General features: G+C 33.0%; 1 protein-coding gene across 1 annotated transcript in view; it reads left to right on the forward strand.

The window, feature by feature from the left end:
• Nucleotides 1–22,711, forward strand: part of LOC106669560 (metabotropic glutamate receptor 2-like) — a 383,790-nt gene that overhangs the window by 359,187 nt on the left and 1,892 nt on the right. The window contains exons 9-13 of the mRNA XM_014399104.2: nucleotides 948–1,081; nucleotides 11,547–11,697; nucleotides 12,396–12,570; nucleotides 16,565–16,727; nucleotides 16,789–17,002. Of these exons, the coding sequence (XP_014254590.2) occupies nucleotides 948–1,081; nucleotides 11,547–11,697; nucleotides 12,396–12,570; nucleotides 16,565–16,727; nucleotides 16,789–17,002 (837 nt within the window). The remainder of the gene's footprint in view (nucleotides 1–947; nucleotides 1,082–11,546; nucleotides 11,698–12,395; nucleotides 12,571–16,564; nucleotides 16,728–16,788; nucleotides 17,003–22,711) is intronic.

The following is a 22,711-nucleotide window of genomic DNA, read 5'->3' on the forward strand; positions in this document are numbered from 1 at the left end:
TACAGTTTATGTAAAATGCTGGGTTTATGATTAACTAATAGACAATATTTTTTTCGTCATTCTCGGTTATCCAGAACTAGATTTTGCCTTTTGCCTGATGCGAAATAATTTAAGGCAGAATAAAAATTCACCACCTCAGTTTTTGACAATTTTTCAAGATCATTAGGAAAATGATTTACGTATTTTATTGTTTTCTCTAAACACCGCCCGGTAGTAGCCCGAATGAATGTGCCCTTTGATTCAACGTCCCACGCTTCCCGATTTACAAAACCTTTTAGAAACGGAGAAAATTAAAATTGTTCCTCTCTCGAATATTAATGTCCAGAACAATCAGACTACTTCCTTCAGGAATTTTTTGCCAAAAATGGGACGAGTTAAAAGAACAAAGTGGAATACGATTTTTTTTCTTCGAGAACAAAAGATTTGGTTCTACTGTCACTTTGCATTTGCAAATTTTTAAAAGCAAAAGGGACAAATACTACGCGTAAAAGTGTTTACAGTTCATTGAAAAATAAAAGTATTAAGTATAAGGTGTATAGATTTTTTTAATGACCCAAGGTTAAATTTATCACTTTTCAATAAAACAACATAAATTTAATATCAATGATACATATAATTTTCATCGGAAAGACACTGAAACTTGGCCAAACTTAGATGCTGTTTGATTAGTGAAGAGGAGCGGAATGGTCGATAATCCCGATGGGCCAACCCCCAATTGCCTGTTGCTCCCAACCCCCACAATTGCTGTGATTCGATTACAAAAAAAACGTTTCCTAAGAAATACGTGCCTGAAACGGCTGACGGAAGTTTTAAATGTTGCCTGGTGGTAAGGGGTGAAACGTTTTTTACAACTTAATTTGGGGTTTTTTTGGTATGTCCGGAAGAAAAATGGGATTAAACTCACCATATTTTCAGAATGTAATCTCATTGCGCCCGTTTGGTTTCAGAGATACAGTTTAAATTGCTCCACACACGTCCACCTGAGTCCGTCTGTTCTCTCCCCTGCGAAGTGGGCCAAGCTAAAAAATACGTTGAAGGGGAGAGCTGCTGCTGGCACTGCTTCAACTGCACACAATACCAGGTAAATTCACAATTTTTTTAAAACTTTTGATAGAGTATGTGATCCTATTTTACTAAACCCAACAACAGAACAGCATCTCAATGTAATAATTTAAAACAGAGCTCAATACTATATTTACTATATATCTGCATTCAGTGTGGTGGAACTTTTCGACAACTTGTTTCTTAGGCTCATAGGTTCATTAATGCACTTACAATATTTTAAACATTATCATAAAATATAAATTTAACCTTACATACCTCACTCAATAAACAATGAAAACCTTTACTATTCCTAAGGTCAAAGAATGTTTAAAATTGAATGTGAAATGTGTATTTTGCAAAATAAATTACAATCTTACATAATATGTACAATACTTACATAATCCAATATAATAAATAAATGACTTGTACAAAATAATAGACTTGCAAAAAAACGGTCGGATCGTTCCGAAAAGTACAAGATTTCGATGCGGATGTATATATATATATATATATATATATATATATATATATATATAGAGAGAGAGAGAGAGAGAGAGAGAGACTTTTTATGGGAAGGCGTTTCCTCTAAGCCTAATAATTTTGTTGAGTAGATTAAACCTGGACGACCTGCGAGTGCTGCGGAAGTGTTGGTTTTGATATATATTTCTTAAAACGAGGGTTCGCAACAGCAGAGGTTATATCAATTTCGGGTTTTGGAAAAATGCCCATTTATACCTATGTTGAGTTGGAATGCAGGGCCGTTGGATTTGAACCCGGGACGTTTACCTTACAGATAAGCGCCGTTTCAACGCCTAAATCGTTGCAGCCACAGATCCCCCCAACGTTTCTAGAGGTTATTCCACAGAATGAAATATAATTCAATATAATAAATTAAAAACTAAATGACTTGTAAAAAACAATAGACTGGCAAAAAACTTTTAAAAAAATTTATTGTTACAATGGTTAATTTGAATGCCAGAAGTCCCAAAATTACAACATTTGGATTTGATTTATTATTATTATTGCATATATGTCTTTTTATCTATCTGTCTGACTGTCTGAATCTCTCCCTTTTCCCCTCTCGCTCTCTCTCTCTTTCTCTCTCTCTCTCTCTCTCTTTTCTTTTCTCCTCTCTCTTTCATCCCTCGCCCTTACTCTCAATAACTATAGCTGTGGAATGAAGTGCTGTCTGGGTCGTAACTAGAGTTTTGGCTGTGTTTGTCAACATTGCTGATTATCCTTTATTCTTTATTCACAGCATTACTAAAGTCTCACATATTAAAATATACCCAATATGTGAAAACATTACTTTACTACTCTACTGTACTAATCAGAAGTGTGGGTCGACGATTTTTAATAAAAAATCAAACGTTTATCTAATATCACCTCTCTTTGCATTGACTATGTTCAGAAAAAAATCGTATCAAGCTCAAACTTCAATATTATATTTTTTCATGTAGGACCGGTGGGATTGGGTTACTTAATGGGTTTAAGTCATCAATTCAAGTCGAGATTTCAAGGAATATATCTATTTCATCAGGACTTTGTAACTACCATTGTTAATTTACAAGGTTAAATTTAAAAATTTAAAATGATAATTTTTAATTACCGGGAATTTCTCTCTCTATGTCTCTCTCTCACTCTCCCAATCTCTCTCTTTCTCTCTCTCTCTCTCTCTCTCTCTATCTATCTATCTATCTATCTATCTATCTATCTATCTATCTATCTATCTCTCTCTATCTATCTATCTCTATCTATCTATCTATCTCTCCTTATATATATATATATATATATATATAAATTTTACATCGGAAAATAATAAAATCTAAAAATATCTGCTTCAGATAGCTTATTTTGCAATTTTAACTGTACGTATAAAGTAATAGAATTGAAGTAAAGATCGACTAATTAGTTTTTAAATGTTAAAGACTGACTAAAAGCTGTTTGGTCATTTATGAATAAAATGGTTGCTTGTGATCCAAAAGTCTCATAATAAAATGTTCAGCAATGAAAACATAGCTGGTATATTTGTTAAAATAAATTAATTGAAACAAGAATGTTCTGTAATCATTATTTGAAGAGCAATTCAAGTACCATTCTATCTAATGGTTCCCGAAAATCATTATTGTTAAGCGTGTTTAATGCTTTTCAGATCGTTTTCAACAATATTTTATACTTAAGAAGCTTCCTTTTAAGTACTGTTTTCAATAATTCATTGAATTTATTAAAGCAGACGAATTGGCAGAAAGGATATTCTAAAAAAGCACAAGTTTGTTCATTAAAAACGTATTTAATTTTATATTATTAATGTTAAAACATTATTCTTGCCATTTTATAACTTTATTCTGTCATAAAAAGAATATGATTGAAATTTTTAAATTATTCTAAAACACGCAGTTCTATATATTTGTCAAAAAAAAGGTTTCAGCTCTGTTTGTAAACGCTCCAACATAGTGTTTATTTTTACAGTTAGTTAGACACCAACTAAAAATTAAAAAACAAAATATATTCCTTTGAACATAACAAATAAAACCCGAATTACTACTGCACCCGAATTCACAGACCAATGAATGTTATATGAAAATTATTCCTAGCCTGACTCCCTTTCTCGAAATATCCGTATACATTATTATGGACCTGCGTCCTCGGTTTACTCAATCCTCCAGAGGCCCTTCCGGTTGAAAGGGAGTTCCTACTCCCTGTGTTTACGGGGTCTACTTCTGTCGAGGGCCTCCCTGGTCCGTGACATTTGCATAAATATTTATATATGCTTTATCCCATTTTCCAATCTTATCGTTAGTTTTAAAAATTCAAAAAGTATCAGAATTTAAAATGCTGATTGTAAATGTTTGAAAAATGTTATGATACAATCTTTTAGGACTGATTTTAGGATAGTAAAACGAGTTTCCCTGCTTACATTCTCGGCTGCCACATGACCTCCTCTCAGCCTGATTTATTTTGCATCGTACATCGAACGTTTTTAATCGCTCTTGCTCCATTTAAGCTGCTCTAATTCCGTTCAAAATGTGACAGTACATTCTTAAGAAATAATTTTCAGCAGAAATAAGCAAATGGAAGGAGAAAAACAAAGTTGCATTTAATTTAAAATTGATTTTTCACAAAAAGTGTTCATTAAGTATGTTAAAACATAATAACCAAATATTAAAATAAATACTGAATGCTAATTTATTTAGCTCAATTCTGTACACATCCGCATTGTTGAAAAAAATATATAATATACATAAATAGGGGCAAAAAAATATATTCAGAAAATTCCTGTGAACGTAATCGATGTGAAACTAAAACTGAGGGCACTTGGCCGAGAGGTGAAAAATCAGAAAGACAATAGGGTAGGGGGTTTGGAAGGGCAGGGGCGAAAGGTAGAAGAAGTGAACTTTCCCAATGAGACGAAGATATTGTGACCGAATGGTTTTCCAGAAAAATGATTGTGTCGCAATATCGCAAAAGTTTGAGAGAGAGTCAAGAACAGAAACGGAAGAGAAGAGTGTCGGAAGTGTCGTCCATTTATTACCGTGGTATCTGCAACATTGGACACAACCTCAATTCAACTGATGCCATGAGTGTCCAGCTAGATAAAATAATAATCTCTATAATTAAAAACGTGCAAGCCCGAACAAGGTAAAACGTAACTTTTTTTAACCAGAGGTCATATCAATCCTCGGGGTGCCTTGGTTTTTAAAAAAACCATTTGTAAGGATGTCGGGTTCGAATGCAGGTGATTTGTGCCGTGTCAACGCCTAACTGTTGCGCCATCCTAAAATTCGTATTCTTTTTTTCTCCATACCTACATAACCATAAATGAAAAAATGCAAATACAAGAAATGAATTACTACTTTATCGTCATGTATATTTTTTAAGTAATTATTGAGAGCAGACGTAAGAAAGGATAGATTGTAATAGAAGTAATTGTAGAAGTAATTATAGAAGTAAAGTAGAAGTAAATATAGAAGTAATGTAGTAGAAGTAATTGTAAAAGAATATTGATCATTACGCCTGTTAAAAGTGACAATTGAACTTGATGGGAAATGTATTTTTTTTTAATTATAAAGTATTTTTAGATTTATCTAAGGTTAAATATTACCAAAAGCCGATCAACGATATATTAAAAGGATAGCTCTTTTCTAGAAGAGTAGCGTGTACACCGTACTATTTTACAATACACTGCAATTAAAAAACAATATCGAAAAATAAAATTATTATTTCATGTTTTTTTAAACATTCCCTGAGTTGCTGATCCTGGGGTCTATCCTTACGGGAGTTCACCTACAGGGTCACTCCGACTGGGCCACTAAGACTGACCTTGAGCAAAATCCTCTTCACTACCCGCCCAACGGAGTTAGGTCTCAAGGACATTCCGCAGCTTGGTATTTCAGCCGCGAATGAATGGCAAATATAATCTAACCTAAACTAACACACAGAATACAATCGCACAAATAAATATATTCACACCTGTGTAAATGTCAAGCATTCTGTTTATCGGTGGAGTACTCGATATTCCAGTATCAACCTGCACACAATAGTAATAAGCTAACCTAAATTAGGGTCAATGGAGTTCTTTCATAAATATTCCTCCATCCACCTTAAGCACACACACACACACACACACACACACCACTGAAGGGACGATGTTGACTCAATATTTCACCATCAGGCCCTCATCATCAAAACCAATAAATATGCGCTCTCAAACAATACACAGAACCACAGAACGCATAAAACAAAAACAAACTATATACAATAAAAAATCACTTCCTCTAAAAACCGGAACAGCAGACCTACAAACCCACTACTATGCTCGAGAAACAAGCTCTCCATATGAAGCCAAGTCACGACAAGCTTCTATTAAGTGGGACACATCGAGAAACCTTTCTCTTCTTAAAGGGCATCTGCGCGGGCTTTTGCAGGTGTCCGTGTGTCAACCGCGTATGATCTATTTTTAGTCGCGTGAAGACGATACTGCTCGACCGGCTCAGGTTCCCCATATGCAAGTCGTGCTCTTGACTCGTTTAGCGTCAGAGGACCTGATGGGCGGCCTAGTCAAGATGGTGGTACGATAAAAGTTCTCCAGGAAGTTTGAAAAGGCAGAGATGTCTTAATTTCAATTCTACACCCCAGTTTCTCACCCTCAAAACTCGATACACTGAGGCTTCATTCTAGCCTTTTGATAAACATAAACCTCCCAGTTGCCCGCGTTCTCAGCACATGAACCTCTCTACTGCTGATCTTTATGATAGAAAGGATATTCCGGAATTCGAAATTTTCTAATGAGACCCGAAGAGAGAGTAGTATTTCAATGGCATGGCTCCACTGTTCATACCAAAAAATACTTTTAATTATAACCTCTTGTGCTGTTATTTGGATATAGCTATGAACAGAGTTCTTTTCTTACATAAGTCCCACGATATCACTTTTTTTAAAAAGTGGCAAAATAATAATTCGTATTGATAAAGTTAAAGAATGGTATAATGGCGTTGACACGGCGCTCATCGCTGTAAGGTAAAGGTCCCGGGTTCGAATCCAGCGTCCTTGCACTTCAACATACTTTCAAATGAGCTTTTTTCTCAAAAACACCGGCACCCTGAGGGTTTTTATGACCTCTGCTGTTTCGAACCCTTGTAAAAAAAAAACAGTTATTTTTTAGAATTACGGACAGTTAATTAATGTCGTTATTTCTTAGTAAATATTTTGGTGAATTTTAGTCACAAAAATTTAATATATTCAGAACATCAATAAATTTTTTTAAACGACAATTCAAACAGCAATAACAAATTCAGACTTGTTTTATGCTTTTGTAATACTGCAATCGGTTTCATATCCTTCAATATAGCGCTAAATTTAAACGGTCAATTTTAATTTCAAAAAGTCCTGGAACTTAGATAAAAATATATTTTGTTAAATTACTAAATATAAAAGTTGCCACATTCTTTTTTTTTTAATTATTAAACTCGGTCAGATGTTAAAAATTGCTCATTAAATCTGCCTTCACCTCATTTGAGCTATAGAACCGAGCAACGTTGATTTACCCTCAACGTTAAAACAGAATTAATTAAAATTTCTATGATCGTTAAAACTTTTTTTCATTGAAATGGAAGAGCCTTATAAGAAGATACAGACGATACAGAAAACCAATATTTTTTAGAGGCAGACTATTATAATTTCTTTTTTAATATTTGAGTATATTGGAATTAAAACCTAGTATATTTCATTCCTTCAAACAATTGTCAATCATATGAAACATAAAGAATGATAAAAAAATTAAAATTAAATTAAATTAATGGTTTGCCCATACATAGCCCCTCAGCTTTTAAAACACTTTTAGCTTTTTCACTAGATATTCACATTAAACTGTTTGTATTGACTTCCATTGTTCACTAATCCTATTCCATAATTCACAACATAAATCAGTTGCGAAAGGCAGGTAAATTAGGTAAATATTTTTCAGCCGGCCGGAAAGGCTTAGCATTCATATTATTTGATAAACATTTCAGTGAATCGAGTTGCATCCTGCGTAGAAAACCTAATATTACGTAAAAACCTGTTTAATCCCAGTGTCTCTCTTATAAACGAAAAACTGAAAAAAAGATTTATTGCTTTTTAACACATAGAGCGTACATACACATACACGATCGAGCATAAGACTTATCACCAACTAAAAATCACCTACTTCTGTTTAATTTGTTAATCGAATTTGAAGGGTTAATGGGATGCGCATGTTGTCCTAATTCTTTCGACGACTTTAATTTACCATAGAATAGTTATCAGTTTCTTTGTCTTTTAACGTTAGCAAATTATACCCATTATAAAAGAACAATAATACAAATTCACTTCTGAAGATGGCGTGCCTTATAGTCGACAATGCCATAACATCGAGCATTGGTCACAAGGAGAAATCTAAAAAAATTGATTTTTTGTTAATATATGTCAAATCCATTTACTAGGTTAATTCATGTAAGTCAATAGATTAAAAACAAAAACAAATATCGCAGTTCAAAGCGCATGCATGATGTGAGGTCGTTGCGGTCGAACGCGTTCTGACGCCGTTTGCAACACGCTTGAATTAACATGGCCACATAAATTAATATAATAATTAATATTAGTCTTACTTTGCTAAATAAATTCTAGTTTCATCTGAAACGGAAAATGAAAGGTAAAATGAATAGCTAGATATTTATGCTCAAATATGCTTGTTTTTGTATTGAATCACTATGCAGCTATGTGGCACTATGTTGTATTATTTGCTAGTATATAGAAGATACTTTTCTTTTCATATTAACCTCTCAGTGTATTTTTAAAAATCAGATGCATATTGGAAGGGTTTTTTTTTATGAGAAATAAACTTGAAAATGGCACAATAAAGAGTTCGTTTAATTTGTCAAAACGAAGTTAGTTTAAATCAAAGTGCGAGAAAATTTCTCTTCTATTTCATGGTAAATTAGTAATTTAAAATAATTATTCAGAAAACGTGAGATGCGGTCTGGTGTAATGTAGGTTTCAGAAAAACATTTTCTTTATCGTGCCAACGTTTCGAATCATCTTCAGGGCTCAAAGTGTTTGTCTTCTGTGTAATTGTGCCATTAATACACACGATAAAGAAAATGTTTTTCTGAAACCTACATCACACCAGACCGCATCTCACGATTTCTGAATAATTATCGATTAACGGTCACTAATCACTACACATTTAAAATAATGGTAAAAATTTGCACAATATTTCATGTTAAGCTTACGTGGCACCTAAACCTGACAAAGAGTACTTAACTAACTTAGCTAATCGGACACTCCTAATAAATATTCTGTAACCAGAAGGTTAGACATTTTTTTGCAAATATATGATTTTATAAAATTTAACTGGAAACAAATTAACATTGTAACATTTCAATAAATATTTTATAAACATTTTATTTTTATCTTAGACATATATTTAGTTGTATATTAATTTTTCATTCGCTTGTTATTTAGGAAAATATTTCTCTTCGCTTTTTTAATGTTTCATGTATATTTGAGATATATTCGGTTGAAATGAAAAATATTTTCACCGGTCTTATCGTTTTTTTACCAGGACTGGAACATCCTGTCAAAACGGCAAATGAATCAGGGATTGACACATCAAAAGATTCGGAAATTAGAAATTGCAAAGTTGGACAATCGGTCTTTCCGTTAATTTCCCATTTCTCCTCTGACCGGGGGGGGGGGGGGGGCTGAAATGGAAAATATTAAATTACATTTAGAACAAAGCGTTAAAACTCCATTATTTCCGCTCAATTGTCAGACTAAAACTTTAAAATTTCACTTATACAATTAACAATAGCGACATTATTCACGGTCTTTTGCTTTTACTGAGAAGTACACATCTAAATTGGGTCGATAATAAAAATAATTTCAGATTTATGTGGTGAATGAATATTAACGGCCAGTACATTTATACATTGCCATCCCTCACCGTTATGTTTGTATCACTAATATAATTAATATTAGTCTTGAATATTAAAATATTATATATTAAGAAGTCAGTAATAAGGTTTTTGTGGTAGCTTTTAGGGCCTGCGACATTGGCAATCGCCATCCCTCTCTTTCTTCCCTTTTCTTTTCTTTCTCGCGTTTTAAGCCACTTTTCCTGTTTCTCCAGCCCAGTTATGTTTTTATGATATAATAGTAAACAATTTTCTCTTTTCTTTATCCTATCCTACTTTATTCTCTTTATCCTCTCTCTACCTCAGGGCTTCGTCAATTGTGGATAATATTCGCACAAATACTCAGATGCACAGAAACAAGTAAAAACATAATAGTCTGGATAGCATTCACAGTACCTAGGAGTATTCAATATTCCTCGGACTAATTAGCGATATACGTCACCATTCCCGCTAATAAATTACATTAGCACACGATACTTCGTTCACATTACCCACAGTACTCGATATTCCTCGGGGTAATTGGGGATAAGTCCCTCTATTCACGCTAATAAATTACATTAACACATTCATCCACATAATTAAATCGCATAACTTCTGAAACTTCTTAAAATTTATTAATTTCTTATAATTTATTTATTTATGTAAAGTTGTGTAAAATCTTATGTACTTAGATTCTCATTTTCAGTTTTGGAGCTTTTGTTTCTCTCGACTATCAATTCCTTTCTTCCTGCCCCATATTTGTTTTTTATTTCTTTAAATACCATTTTTACTCAAAATTGCATTTGTCAGCTAATTTTCTTATTATTCTCGACTAAATACTGTTTTTAATATTGACACAATGTTACGTCGTAATTTCAAAATAAATTATCAATTACTTCCAAGTTGAAAAACATGTAATTTTAACGTTTCTTGTTCTACTACATTTTTTTATACGATATGTCAAGATAATCTAGCTAGATTACCAGCCAGTAGACGGAGAATTAGAAAAAATGTAAAAAAACATGGTTGGTATAAACCATGAAGTATTGGCTAAGAAATAACTTTTGAAACGACGATTAACAATTCAAAAAGCCGAAATAGTATCGATTATAAAATTCGATATACTTCATGCTGTATGAAAATTGTCTACGCTTCCAAAGGTCAATGTTACGAGAAGTAACAGATCAACACAAGCAACAAGAACATTTTTTTGAGCACGATTTGTTAAAAACCATGAACATACACAAATGAACAAATTGTATTTCAAATTGTGTTGGATTGATTAAGCTTTCTTGGCCTGTACAAAGTTTAAACTTAAAATATATTACAATTAATTACGGTTTTTAGTTGAGATAAAAAAGTCAATGGCACGAGCGGGATTCGAACCCACGATCTTCGGCTTGATACGCCGCTGCTCTACCACTTGAGCTNTACTTAATTTTTAATCATTAAATTCACTAATTTCGTGGTCCGCTTGACCAATTAATATATTACAATTAATTAAGGTTTTTAGTTGAGATAAAAAAAGTCAATGGCACGAGCGGGATTCGAACCCACGATCTTCGGCTTGATACGCCGCTGCTCTATCGAGGTCACGATAGCTCAAGTAGTAGAGCAGCGTACCAAAATAGTGAAAAGAATGCAAATTAGAGTTAGAATGTTAATAAAGCCGGGCAATGTACTTTATAGTTTTCTTTTCGAATAACACTATATTTTTTAAAAGATGATGAGGAAAAATGAATAATAAAAAGTATAATTTTTGTCTATTATGGCAGTCTTGCTCTTTGAACTTAGTATAAATTTAATGTATACGATAATAACACCATTTCTTAACCCGTTCTTGGGAGGGTTTAAATCAGAGAGCGAAACAATGAAGTTACCCATCAGTTTAACAATGAATTTTTGTTTAATTATTTTGTCCTTGTAAAGTTCAGAAGTTTTAAACAAAAGTTACTAACTATTTCTTATAATCGAAGTATCCATAAAAACGGAAACAGACCCAATATAGGAAATGTTGTTATGACTTTATATCGTTTCATGTAATCTCCGTCAATCTTTATCCCCACTTTATGCGTAACGTATTATTTTCAGATTCGCAATCCGGAGGACGAGACCCAGTGCGTGATGTGCCCTTTGGGAACCATCCCCGACAGAGGCAAAAACATCTGTTTGGACATCCCCGAAGCCTTTTTGAGGGTGGAAAGTGCGTGGGCGATAAGCGCCATGGCAATTTCTTCACTCGGTTTGTATATTGTATTTTACCTTCGGACCTTTTTTTCTATCGACGGGCAATTTACAAGAATACAATAGTTGTCATGGTACGAAATGTTGAAAAACTGAAGCCTGTGGAAATGTCGAGGTAACAAAACATTACCTTACTTTTCAATCTATTAGAGTTTTTACCTAAAATGAGATTGAGTAGTAAGGTTGTATATTTGTAAAATGTATGCTGAGTAAAAAGATATTCAAAAGAAAGAGAAAAAGGTTTAATTAAAATTTTTTTGTCCACTTTGTTCGAAGATCAGGTAAAAGAAAGTAAAATTATTAAGGATAAAATGAAAATAAATAGGCACGGAGGAAGGAAAAATTTACTTGTTATTAAATCAAGCTTTTAATCGGGCAGGTGGCTATAGTTTGATCATAGCAGATCAGTTGTACATTATTGGAAGTAGTATGCTCTGGAATGCGAGGGCGACAGAAGCGCAAAGCCCCTTTTCCACTAGTTTAAGCCCGCTACAAAATAACTCGGGCAGTTGCCCATAAACCCAACGGCTCTTGTTGCAGCTGTAGTGTTATATAATTTGCAATCTTGCATTCATTGTTCATGCAATTCCACCCATATAACTCAATAAAAAAACACCGAATAGATAAAAACCCCGGCTGTGGCCGTCGTAACATCTGAATTGTTTATTAACCAAGAATATTTATCATGTTTTCCAGGCATTCTGGCCACGCTTTTCGTTATCGGAGTCTTCATCCGCCATAACGAAACCCCAGTAGTAAAAGCAGCCGGGAGGGAGCTCAGTTACGTCCTTCTGATGGGGATTCTTCTTTGTTACCTCATAACGTTTGCCCTCGTTATCAGGCCGACCAACTTCGTCTGCGGCGTTCAAAGGTAATGTCTGAATTTCATTTTCTACCCTTTATTTATTAAAAAAATATACCCATTGTTTATATTTTATCAGAAAGTTTGACTTCACAAAGTAAGACAAAGGGCTTTTATCTTTTTACTATTTTCAATTGTTGACTTTTTTTATCCCAAAATAACCTAATTATATATCCAGTTTCATTTTCTATCTTGATCCACTCTATTCCATATACGAAGACCACCAAAAACACACTTTCATAAAAAGTAGTCTTTATTTTTTTAAACTACTATTGATTTCGGAATGCTGTTCGCTTCACCTCTTCAGCTGTTTTGACTTAACAAAAAACCCATCAAATATTAAAAAACAACATGTTAACAATTAATAAAATTAACTTACATCCCAGTGAAAATGAAATGAAACATTGAAGGTTACCATTTACACAATAGACTTGACATTTCAAATTCTTTCTTATGTCGTTATGCGTCGTCAACAAGTACTATAACTAACTAGCACATTATGTGGAATATTTAGTGACCGTTGCGTAATGATTATTTAGAGATGAGGTTTTAGAAAAACATTTTATCATGGCAACGTTTCGATCTTTACTGAGATCATCTTCAGGGCCTGGGATTCATAAACATTGTTTAAATTATACAAATAAATACATGGCTATAAATTTATACAAAGATGAAATGCAATATAGACACATCACACGAAACCGCATGTCACGATCTCTAAATAAATAATCATAATAACTAATACATTATGTACATTTTTAATCATTTATTTATTTACAGGTTTATAATACATTTTAAATATGTACATATGTATCTAATTTTTCATTTATTTTATAATTAATTTTTTAATACTGAATTTTTATGTTTATTTTTATTTTTCATATATATAGTGTGTACAAATTTATAATATATATACGAAGTAAATTTACATTTTTCCCCATAATTAATAATTTTGAATTTATATAATTTTGGACAGCTGCATTGTTCCATGTTTGTATATGTTTTTCTTTTTTTAGTTTTTTATGTGTATTTTTTATCTTGTAACATCTTCCATTTTATTAATGCAATCATTTTTGTAAAAAAGTAACATCATTTGTTTTTTTTGTAATAAACTGTAACCTTCAGTGTTTCATTTTCACTGGGCATATAAGTTACTTTTATTAATTGTTAACATGTAGTTTTTTAATATTTGATTTTTTTTCTATTTTAAGCCATAACAGCTAAAGACGGATTTTTTTAAAATAAAGACTACTTTTTATGAAAGTGTGTTTTTGGTTGTATACGACTATGGCCTAGAGTGGATCAAGTTAAAAAATAAATTCACTAGTTTTCGTGGTCCGCTTGACCAATTAATTAAGGTTTTTAGTTTAGATAAACAAGTCAACGTGACGAGCGGGATTCGAACCCATGACCTTCGGCTATATCGCAGCTGCTCTATCACTTGAGCTATCGCGTCTTCGATCCACTCGGACACCAACTCCCCATCTCAACCCCACCTTTCGAATTTTCCCTCCTTTTTGCCATTTTTCAAATGTCGTGTAATCTATTCGATGCTCGGCGACAAATGAAATGGTCACGAAGAGCTTTAGTGAAGATATACTTCATTTTAACTTATTAAATTCACTAGTTTTCGTGGTCCGTTTGACCAATTAATATTTTTCAATTAATTAAGGTTTTTAGTTTAGATAAAAATGGCAAATAAGAAGGTCGTGGGTTCGAATCTCGCTTGTGACACTGACTTTTTTATCTCAACTAAAAACCTTGATTTATTGAAAGTTAAAAGATAAAAATTATATGTTATATACTGTTCCGAAGACCAAAGGGTTCGAATCCCCTCCGTGGAACTGACTTTTTATTTCAAATTTCGTATTTATAAAAACCTAAAAATGTATAAAAATAATGTAATATAATAACAATGAAAACTTTGTAACATGTTTGAACGTCTTAAACTGCTCAATCATTAAAAATGCGGCATGTTTTTCCGGATGGATTTTCTATTGAAATAATTTACCGAGACCTTGGGCAAAAAATAGGAATTCTATTAGTGTGATTTACTGATTTAATTGTAACTTGCTAATCGCGGCCGTACAATTAGTTTGATTCGGTTATTAGGATTCGGGAGAGCCGTAACAGATTACAATGTTCACTGTGTTTGAAACAAAAGTTTCAACAAACCTGTCGATCGAAACATGAATCAAAAATGTATCGATCAATTTTGAAAAGGATGAATTGCGAGGAACATGTCGCAAACAATTATGCGTCGGTACAAAGCAGTAAGTACCGACGGCTGATAATTGAGACCCATTTTGACGGTTTGGAAATAAATACTAATTAGCGGTTCGGTTGAAACTAATTATTCTGGCAACCGATTGTTTGATTATTCAAATATGATAATAGTATGTTTTTTGTTTGATGAAGATGATCTCACTAAAGATCGAAACGTTGGCGAGCTTAAGAAAATATTTTTTCTAAACCTACATCACACCAGACCACATCTCACGATCTCCAAATAATAATATATTATCTTTAAAATGCATATTAACTTTTCAGTTTCTTACTATTGATTAGTTTAAATTTTTTCACTGCAAAGCTTCATAGTCGTATATTCAGTTGTAATTTAAAACTTACACGTAATGTAAATCTTTAATATTTTTTAAGACTGTATCTCCTTTTCATCGTAAGCAAAATGAGCTTTTAACAAATCAGTTTTATTTTGTTCAACGGTAAATCATCTGAATCATGCCAATTTATTATTTTCCCACTATTAATCCAACGCTGAAATCTGATGATGTAACCCACCCCTGGAGCTTAGGCGGTTTAAATTATTAAAACCTAAAAAAAGCTTCTCGTGAAATAAAAAATTAATTGCTCTTCTAATTTAAACAAAGGAAAAATCATACCTCCTCGCCCAACATGATGACATTGTTTACATCATGTGAATGTGGTCAGGTCGAGTTTAGTAATTTCGATTAGCTGTCAATTCGTCATTGGTGAGAAATAGACCAGAATTGGTAGTTAATAGTGGATGTCTAACGTCTAACGCAGAATCGCAGAAGTTTGGAATTTGCCGAAAATTTGGAACTTAGATTAATCCCTAAACTTCTTAGCCAAGTTCGTGTAGTTGCTAACTGCTACCTAATCCGTACGTAAGTAAAATTGTACAAGAAAAAAATGCAAATAAAGAGTCATAAGCATGAAAACAAAAATTTGTATGCCAAATTTCTTAAATTAATTATTAAGCGAGAAACCAACTGCTGACTAAGCTAAAAGCTATCAAGATGAAATCTTTTGTATTTCTTAATTAAAAATAATGATTAATATGTTTTTAGTTTGCCCTATTAACCGGAATAATTATTTAATTGATTTATTATTTTTTTATGCAAAGTGTGGCTCAGTTAAAAAATTAGTGTCACGAGTCGGATTCGAACCCACGACACTCGGAAATCCGTAGAGTCCCGCTCGTGACACTAATTTTTCAGGTCAGCCACACTTTTCCATAAAAAATAATAAATAAATGTGTAAACAATTTTTGATATTTGGACATACAAAATACAAAAAGTATACACATAAAAGAATCAATCCTAACACAAAAGGATTTTTATTCAGGATAAATCAAATAAATTTTATTTATTCACCCTTGCTTTTGGGAATTTAAATTTAAAGGAAAAACTTTTTTTGGGAAGAACCCACTGTTATAACAGACAAATGTTAATTTCATTGACATCCTATTTCAGTGGTTCGTAGATATAATAAACATAACATGGGACTTTTTGGTAGTTAATTCTTAGACAGATAAAATTATTTTTCTCTCATTTAAGAATTTAAAAACATATTATAATATAAATTTTATAAATGTACAATATTATTACAAAAATTTCACTTGTTCAATGTCAACATTGAAGAGAAAGTTGAACTTTTGGAACCGTTATCTGTAAAATAGTGCTGTGATTGGGTACTGTGTGTGATCTTAAATTAGTCTTTTAAAAGAATTTTGTGAAAACAGGTTTGGTGCTGGGTTCTGCTTCACTGTCGTTTACGCGGCACTTCTCACAAAAACGAACCGTATCTCGAGGATCTTCAACGCGGGTAAGAGGACCGCGAAGAGGCCGAGCTTCATAAACCCAAAATCACAGATACTCATCTGCTTTGGCCTCGTCTTTATTCAGGTATTGCAAAAACCGATTCCCGCGTTGGATTTTTCCCCTGGTGACACACGTCTGATTGCAGGTGCTGATCAACGTCGTCTGGTGGCTCCTTTCGCCCCCGAAGGCCATCCATCACTACCCGACAAGGGAGGACAACTTGCTCGTCTGTTCTTCCTACGTCGACGCCTCATACATGATCGCCTTCGGCTACCCGATCATACTAATCATAATATGCACTATATACGCCATCCTGACCAGGAACATCCCCGAGGCTTTTAACGAGTCGAAACATATTGGTACGTCAATCAGTGAAATGTTAACCTTTTCTACTATTCTCAAGCTATAGTCACTTAGTCAAGGGCTTTAGTTCGTCTCTCTCTCTCTCTCTCTCTCTCTCTCTCTCTCTCTCTCTCTCTCTCTCCGTCAACTCAACATGGGTATAAGTGGGCATTTAACCTCTAGGAAAGGTGGGGGGTCTGAGTCCGCAACGATTTAGGCGTTGACACGGCGCTTATCTGTAAGGTAAACGTCCCGGGTTCGAATCCAGCGGCCCTGCATTCCTACTCAACATGGATATAAATTTTTCAAAAACCCGAGGTTGGTATAACCTCTGCTGTTGTGAACCCTCGTTTTAAAAAATATATATACAAAAAACAACACTTCCGCAGCACTCGCCGGTCGTGCAGGTTTAATCTACTCATCAGAATTACTAGGCTTTGAGGAAGCCCGTTCCCATAAAATCTCACTCTTTCNATATATAAAACTCTCTCTATCTATATCTATTTCCCTCTCTCTCTCTCTATCTATCTATCTATCTATCTATCTATGTATAGGCATATAAATTAAGTTAAATGGGTCGGTGTATTGGCTTCACTGTATAGGATAAACAGATGGAGGTCATATTTTTGTAGAATAAACCGCTCTTGGATGATCTCGTTCCCTATAAATTGTATTCTTAATTGCATTGTAGTTGAACTCGTAAATTGATGCTCTTATTTGCTAACTTTGTAAACGATTTACTCAAGTTTCAAAGTCCTGTTGCATGGGGAATATATTCCTTGAAAGCTTGACGAAGGAACTGAGTGTTTTCATTAGCTTCTGTTGATCCTCTAACAAGCGCCAAGCAACTTGCAGATGAATTTAAAGTTGCTAAGAGGTGCATAAGCATCCTTCCTAAACAGTGTCACACTCTTCCCAAAAATCCAACTTTTTAATTTTGATCAAACGAAGGTTGCTCGCTTAAATAAACTCAGTTTTTGGCTTTAACTCATTTATTATTGGAGAGTTCCATTAAATACAGCCCTTAATCATTTATGCAAATCCTTAGAACAATCTTTTTCTTCTTTATTTTTCATTTCGCTTCGAATTTTAAAATCCTCGCATTTTTGTATTCCATCTTACGACTGGCCTTTTGATTGGATGAAGACTTGTACAAATACTATGAATTTGAAATACTGAGAGAATATATTTAATTATTTAGCTCGGCCTTATAAATTTTTGTTTTACGATTAAGCTTGTGTTTATAAATTTCATTTGAGAACTTTATTTATTTATTTTGGGCTTTTCTCAGTCCAAAACACATTGAATCATATGTTAAAAATTCATAGTAAATTTGAAACATTCTTCTTTACAAATAATAAAAATAAAATTTTCTTTAAATATTTGTCCCTCCTTCCAATTTCCCATAATATCAAATAAACCTACCCTTTGATATGAATCATCAGCACAACAATTCTGCCCATAGATGATCAAAATTAAGTAATAACGTTCTTCAACTTTCTCCCAATATATTTGTTTTAATGCAATTTAATTTGGACTTATCATCTATACTTTATTCTCGACTTCTCAACATTTTCTTTTATCATTAAACTATAAAGAAATGATATATCATTTGTGATAACTCAGTGTTATCTTTTTCCAATTAATGTGTTAATTTTTGTTGAAGTACTCAAGCGTGTTTGGTAACAGTGATAAAAACATGACAAACTATTTTTTTCTCACCTAAATGAATTCCTAAGTGGAGGATAGATTGTAGTATTATGCATGCCAAGGAAATTTATTATCCACTGTTGCCATTGCATACTATATTCTTATTTAAACTATTCCTTTAATACTCAGATTAAAACTGGAAAAAATTATATTTTGCAGTAGTATATTTTGATTCTTTTTAAAACAAGTAAATAATAAATATTCTTTTTATATATATAAAGAAACGTGGGACAGCTAATATCAAAGATGCCGACCTTCGCAAGTCATTCATTCCCTTTCGCATAACGCACGACTGATCAATTCCCTTTCTGAACCGGTACATCACGGATGATCAGTGTTCATAACATTCCAATAACCGCACACATACTTTAATATTATGTTTACATAATTACATTTGCGTTTACTCTTTTTAACCTGGTGGATATTAAATTTAAATTTCAAAGACAATTGCCGGACACTCGTATTTTGTTATTTATTTACACTTTGGGTTGTCCGAAAAATAATGCAGGTTTATGGGTTATAAAATTAAAAAAATTAAATAAATGATTTTAAACATTTGTTATTAATTAAAATAATCCCCATCACTCTCAGTATATTTCTCCGAACATGATGGCAACTTCTCTGTACCCTCTGAATAGAATTTTGAGTCCATGTGATTAACAAATTCTGTAAACGCATTTTCTAACGATTTTTGATAAATAAATATTTATGTTGTAAAACGTTGTCCAGGTGTCTAAAAAAATGGTAGTCTGGAGAATAGGGATAGTGAGGCGGAACCTCGTAACTTAGATCCAACAGCTTTCGTGTTATCATGAGACATGGGGCTGAGCGTGACGTGTAACAGAATCGGCCTTTACCGAATGACAAAGATGGCTTCAATAATACCAATTTTTGGTACATTGCTTTAATTTAGGAGCATTACATTTCGGCATTGATTGTTTCGCCAGGATTCAAGAAGTTGTAGAAGAAGCTGTGTGTAGAAGAATTAGCCCAAATGAAGCCCACCAAAGAATCACCATCACCTTTTTTTGATGATTTGGGGCTTTGGAAAATGTGGTTCTTCTCCTTTGTCGAGCCACTGTCCAAAACGTCTGCTCTTATCGTAGAGGATCCATTTTTTATCACAAATAACAATTCTATTCAGAAAAGGTTCGTTTCTGTTTTGGCAAAGAAGTGTTGCCCAAACTTCATAACAATTAATCTTTAATTAAGGTTTTGGTTGAGATAAAAAAGTCAGTGTCACGAGCAGGATTCGAACCCAAGACCTTAGACTAAATTCGACGCTGCTCTATCACGTTTAATATCGTGACTTGGATCCACTCTGAAACCAACTTCCCATCTCAACACCACCTTTTGAATTTTCCCTCCTTTTTACCGTTTTTCAATCTTACCAAAACCTAAATTAAAGAATAATTAATTGAAAAGAATTTATTTGGTCAATCAAACCACGAAACCTAATAGACTTCATAACAATGTTTTTGGCGGTCGTTTAATGCACTTTCGAGCTTTTTCACCTTTCCAATTCCCTTAAGATGTTCAATGACAATTTGCTAACTGAAAGATTCTCTGCAAGTTCTTGAACAGTTGTTCTGGGATGTTTTTGGTCCAAAGCTCGCATCATCATCTATAGAAGAAATTCTTCCATGGTTTTCTTTGTCTTCAAGCTAAAATCTCCCTCTAGAAAATTTTTGAATCATCTCTGAACCGTGCTTTCACTCACACTGCCATCACCCCAGATTTCGTTAATGTTTCAGGCTGTTTGGGCATCGTTACGTCCGAGTTTAAACTCGTAAAACGAAATTACGTAAAAATCACGGGTTGACATCTTAGTAAATACTGAATTATTCCCAAGTAACGATATGCTACCAAACGAAAACAGTTTATTATGTAGAAGCCTAATTGAAGGAAAACATGAAAACCTGCATTAATTTCCGGAAAAGCAAATATATGTATTTTTATCGTTATATTAGTTACAACATACTTATTTTATTATAAAACAAATTAAACGATATCAGAAATTCGCGAGTTTGAATAAAAATTATTTAATTATGATAGTTCGAAAGAAAATTCACCCAAAACACCGGAAAATAATTTAGTGAAAGATTATTGTTTTTTTTTTTTACTTCATTTATTTGTATCTACAACTGTACATGTATTATATACAACCAGCAGATTGGATTTCAGGTTATGTGTTTGGCATTATGGGCGTTATAGAGAAAGCTACCCATTGGCAGCCGCTCTGGATTAATGAAATGATATTAATCATTTAAGAGGTCTCTTATCCATATTCTTTTCAGACGTTTACGTGGTAATTGTGGGGAATGGAGTAATCGTATTTGTGTGATGGTGTGATTTTGCAATTTACTATGAAAACGTCTGTAATATGTTTTGATGGATGAAAAAACTGTTGGGATTTGAAGATCTCTGTGAAGCGTATTATTGCTTACATAAAAAGGGGCAGAAACAATTAGTCTTAAAATTTTGGATTGAAAACTTTGTAATCTTTGAATATTGGAGTACTTCGCCGATCCGTATACTTGGCACCCGTACATCCAAATAGGTTTGAGTAGGTATGTGTATGTCGAAAGTTTTGATTTTAATGGTAATTTTGATTGTCGGTTGAGTAGGTAATAAAGAATTTTAAATCGTTTGTTCAGTGTCTGTTTTTTTAATCATGTGTGTGGATTGCAAGTTAGTCTTCTATCAAATATAAGTCCTAAATAGTTAAAATAGTTAAAAATAGTTAAATTAGTTAAAATTTAACTTACAATTTATTATCTGGTTTTGTTAATAAGGCGTTGTTAATGACGTGTAATATCATGTCTGGCCTCGTGATTAGATCCGTCGGTATTCGTCACGAATAAATAAATATTTAGAATTATTTCTTTAAATATGGTATGATGTTTTGCTTGCTTGGCCATTACCAATTGCTCGCTTTCAAACTTAACATAATCGAGAATGATATTGATTTTGCTCCACTTAATCGATCCAGATCTAAATTAAACTGTTTAGCCAAAGTGATCCATTTAGCAACCAACGAACATTTTTTATTTACTATTTCTTTAGAAAATAACGCTTGGAATCTAACGATCTGGAAACAGGTAAAGCAAAACGTTAAAAAAAAATAAATAAATAAATAAAAATAAAGTTATAATGTAAATTGAGACAAGCTGTGTTTCTAAATTTATTTTAGAATTGGGCGTATTTTTTGGAATTGCAAATTGCTATTTAATGAAACATCTTAACACTGCATACTTTACATAATTTGACTAGCTTTTACCCGCGACTTCAACCACGCCGGAATTTAAAAAACACCCTACGACTAATATTCCTTATTGTGATACGAATCTAGTCTATGCATAATATAATAGTCTAAGTATGAGTCCCTAGTTTATTTAATAAATTAAATAAATAATAAATAAGTACATATAAAATAAATATAAATACGTACGTAATACATATGGATAAATACACACTCATATACGTACACATATACACACATACCTACACATATTTATATCAAAACTTAGAATAAATAGGTAATAATAAATATGTACATAATACATGAATAAATAAATAAATAAATAAGTTATATACAAACAAATAAATTAATTAATTAATGGAATAATGGAAGTTAGGCGTTGATATATATAAGCCTCTCATTGAGATCCAATAGGGTTTTGTGTTTGGCGCTGGGTTTACGTTTTTGTCCGATATCTTGAATTAATCTTACGGCGTTACCGGAATATCTATCAAAACATTTGTAACAATTGGTTTCTATGAATTCGCGGAGATATTGCACTCCGGAGTTTGTGTGGAGTTCATCTATCTTGGTTGCTAATGGGCTGTTAGTGCATAGCCTTAGGAATTTATTTTGAGTTCTTTGCAGCTTGTTTTTATTGGTGTTACAAGTTAAGCCCCTCTGTTTTAATGTACCTTCGTAATGCGATGCAGAGTGCCAGTATGGCTTTCTAATATAATGTCTCGTTTCCCAAATTCTTCTCTTCTTCAGTTCA

The sequence above is a fragment of the Cimex lectularius genome, unplaced genomic scaffold (assembly GCF_000648675.2).
Source record: "Cimex lectularius strain Harlan isolate CLEC.00 unplaced genomic scaffold, Clec_2.1 scaffold163, whole genome shotgun sequence".
NCBI lineage: Eukaryota > Metazoa > Arthropoda > Insecta > Hemiptera > Cimicidae > Cimex > Cimex lectularius.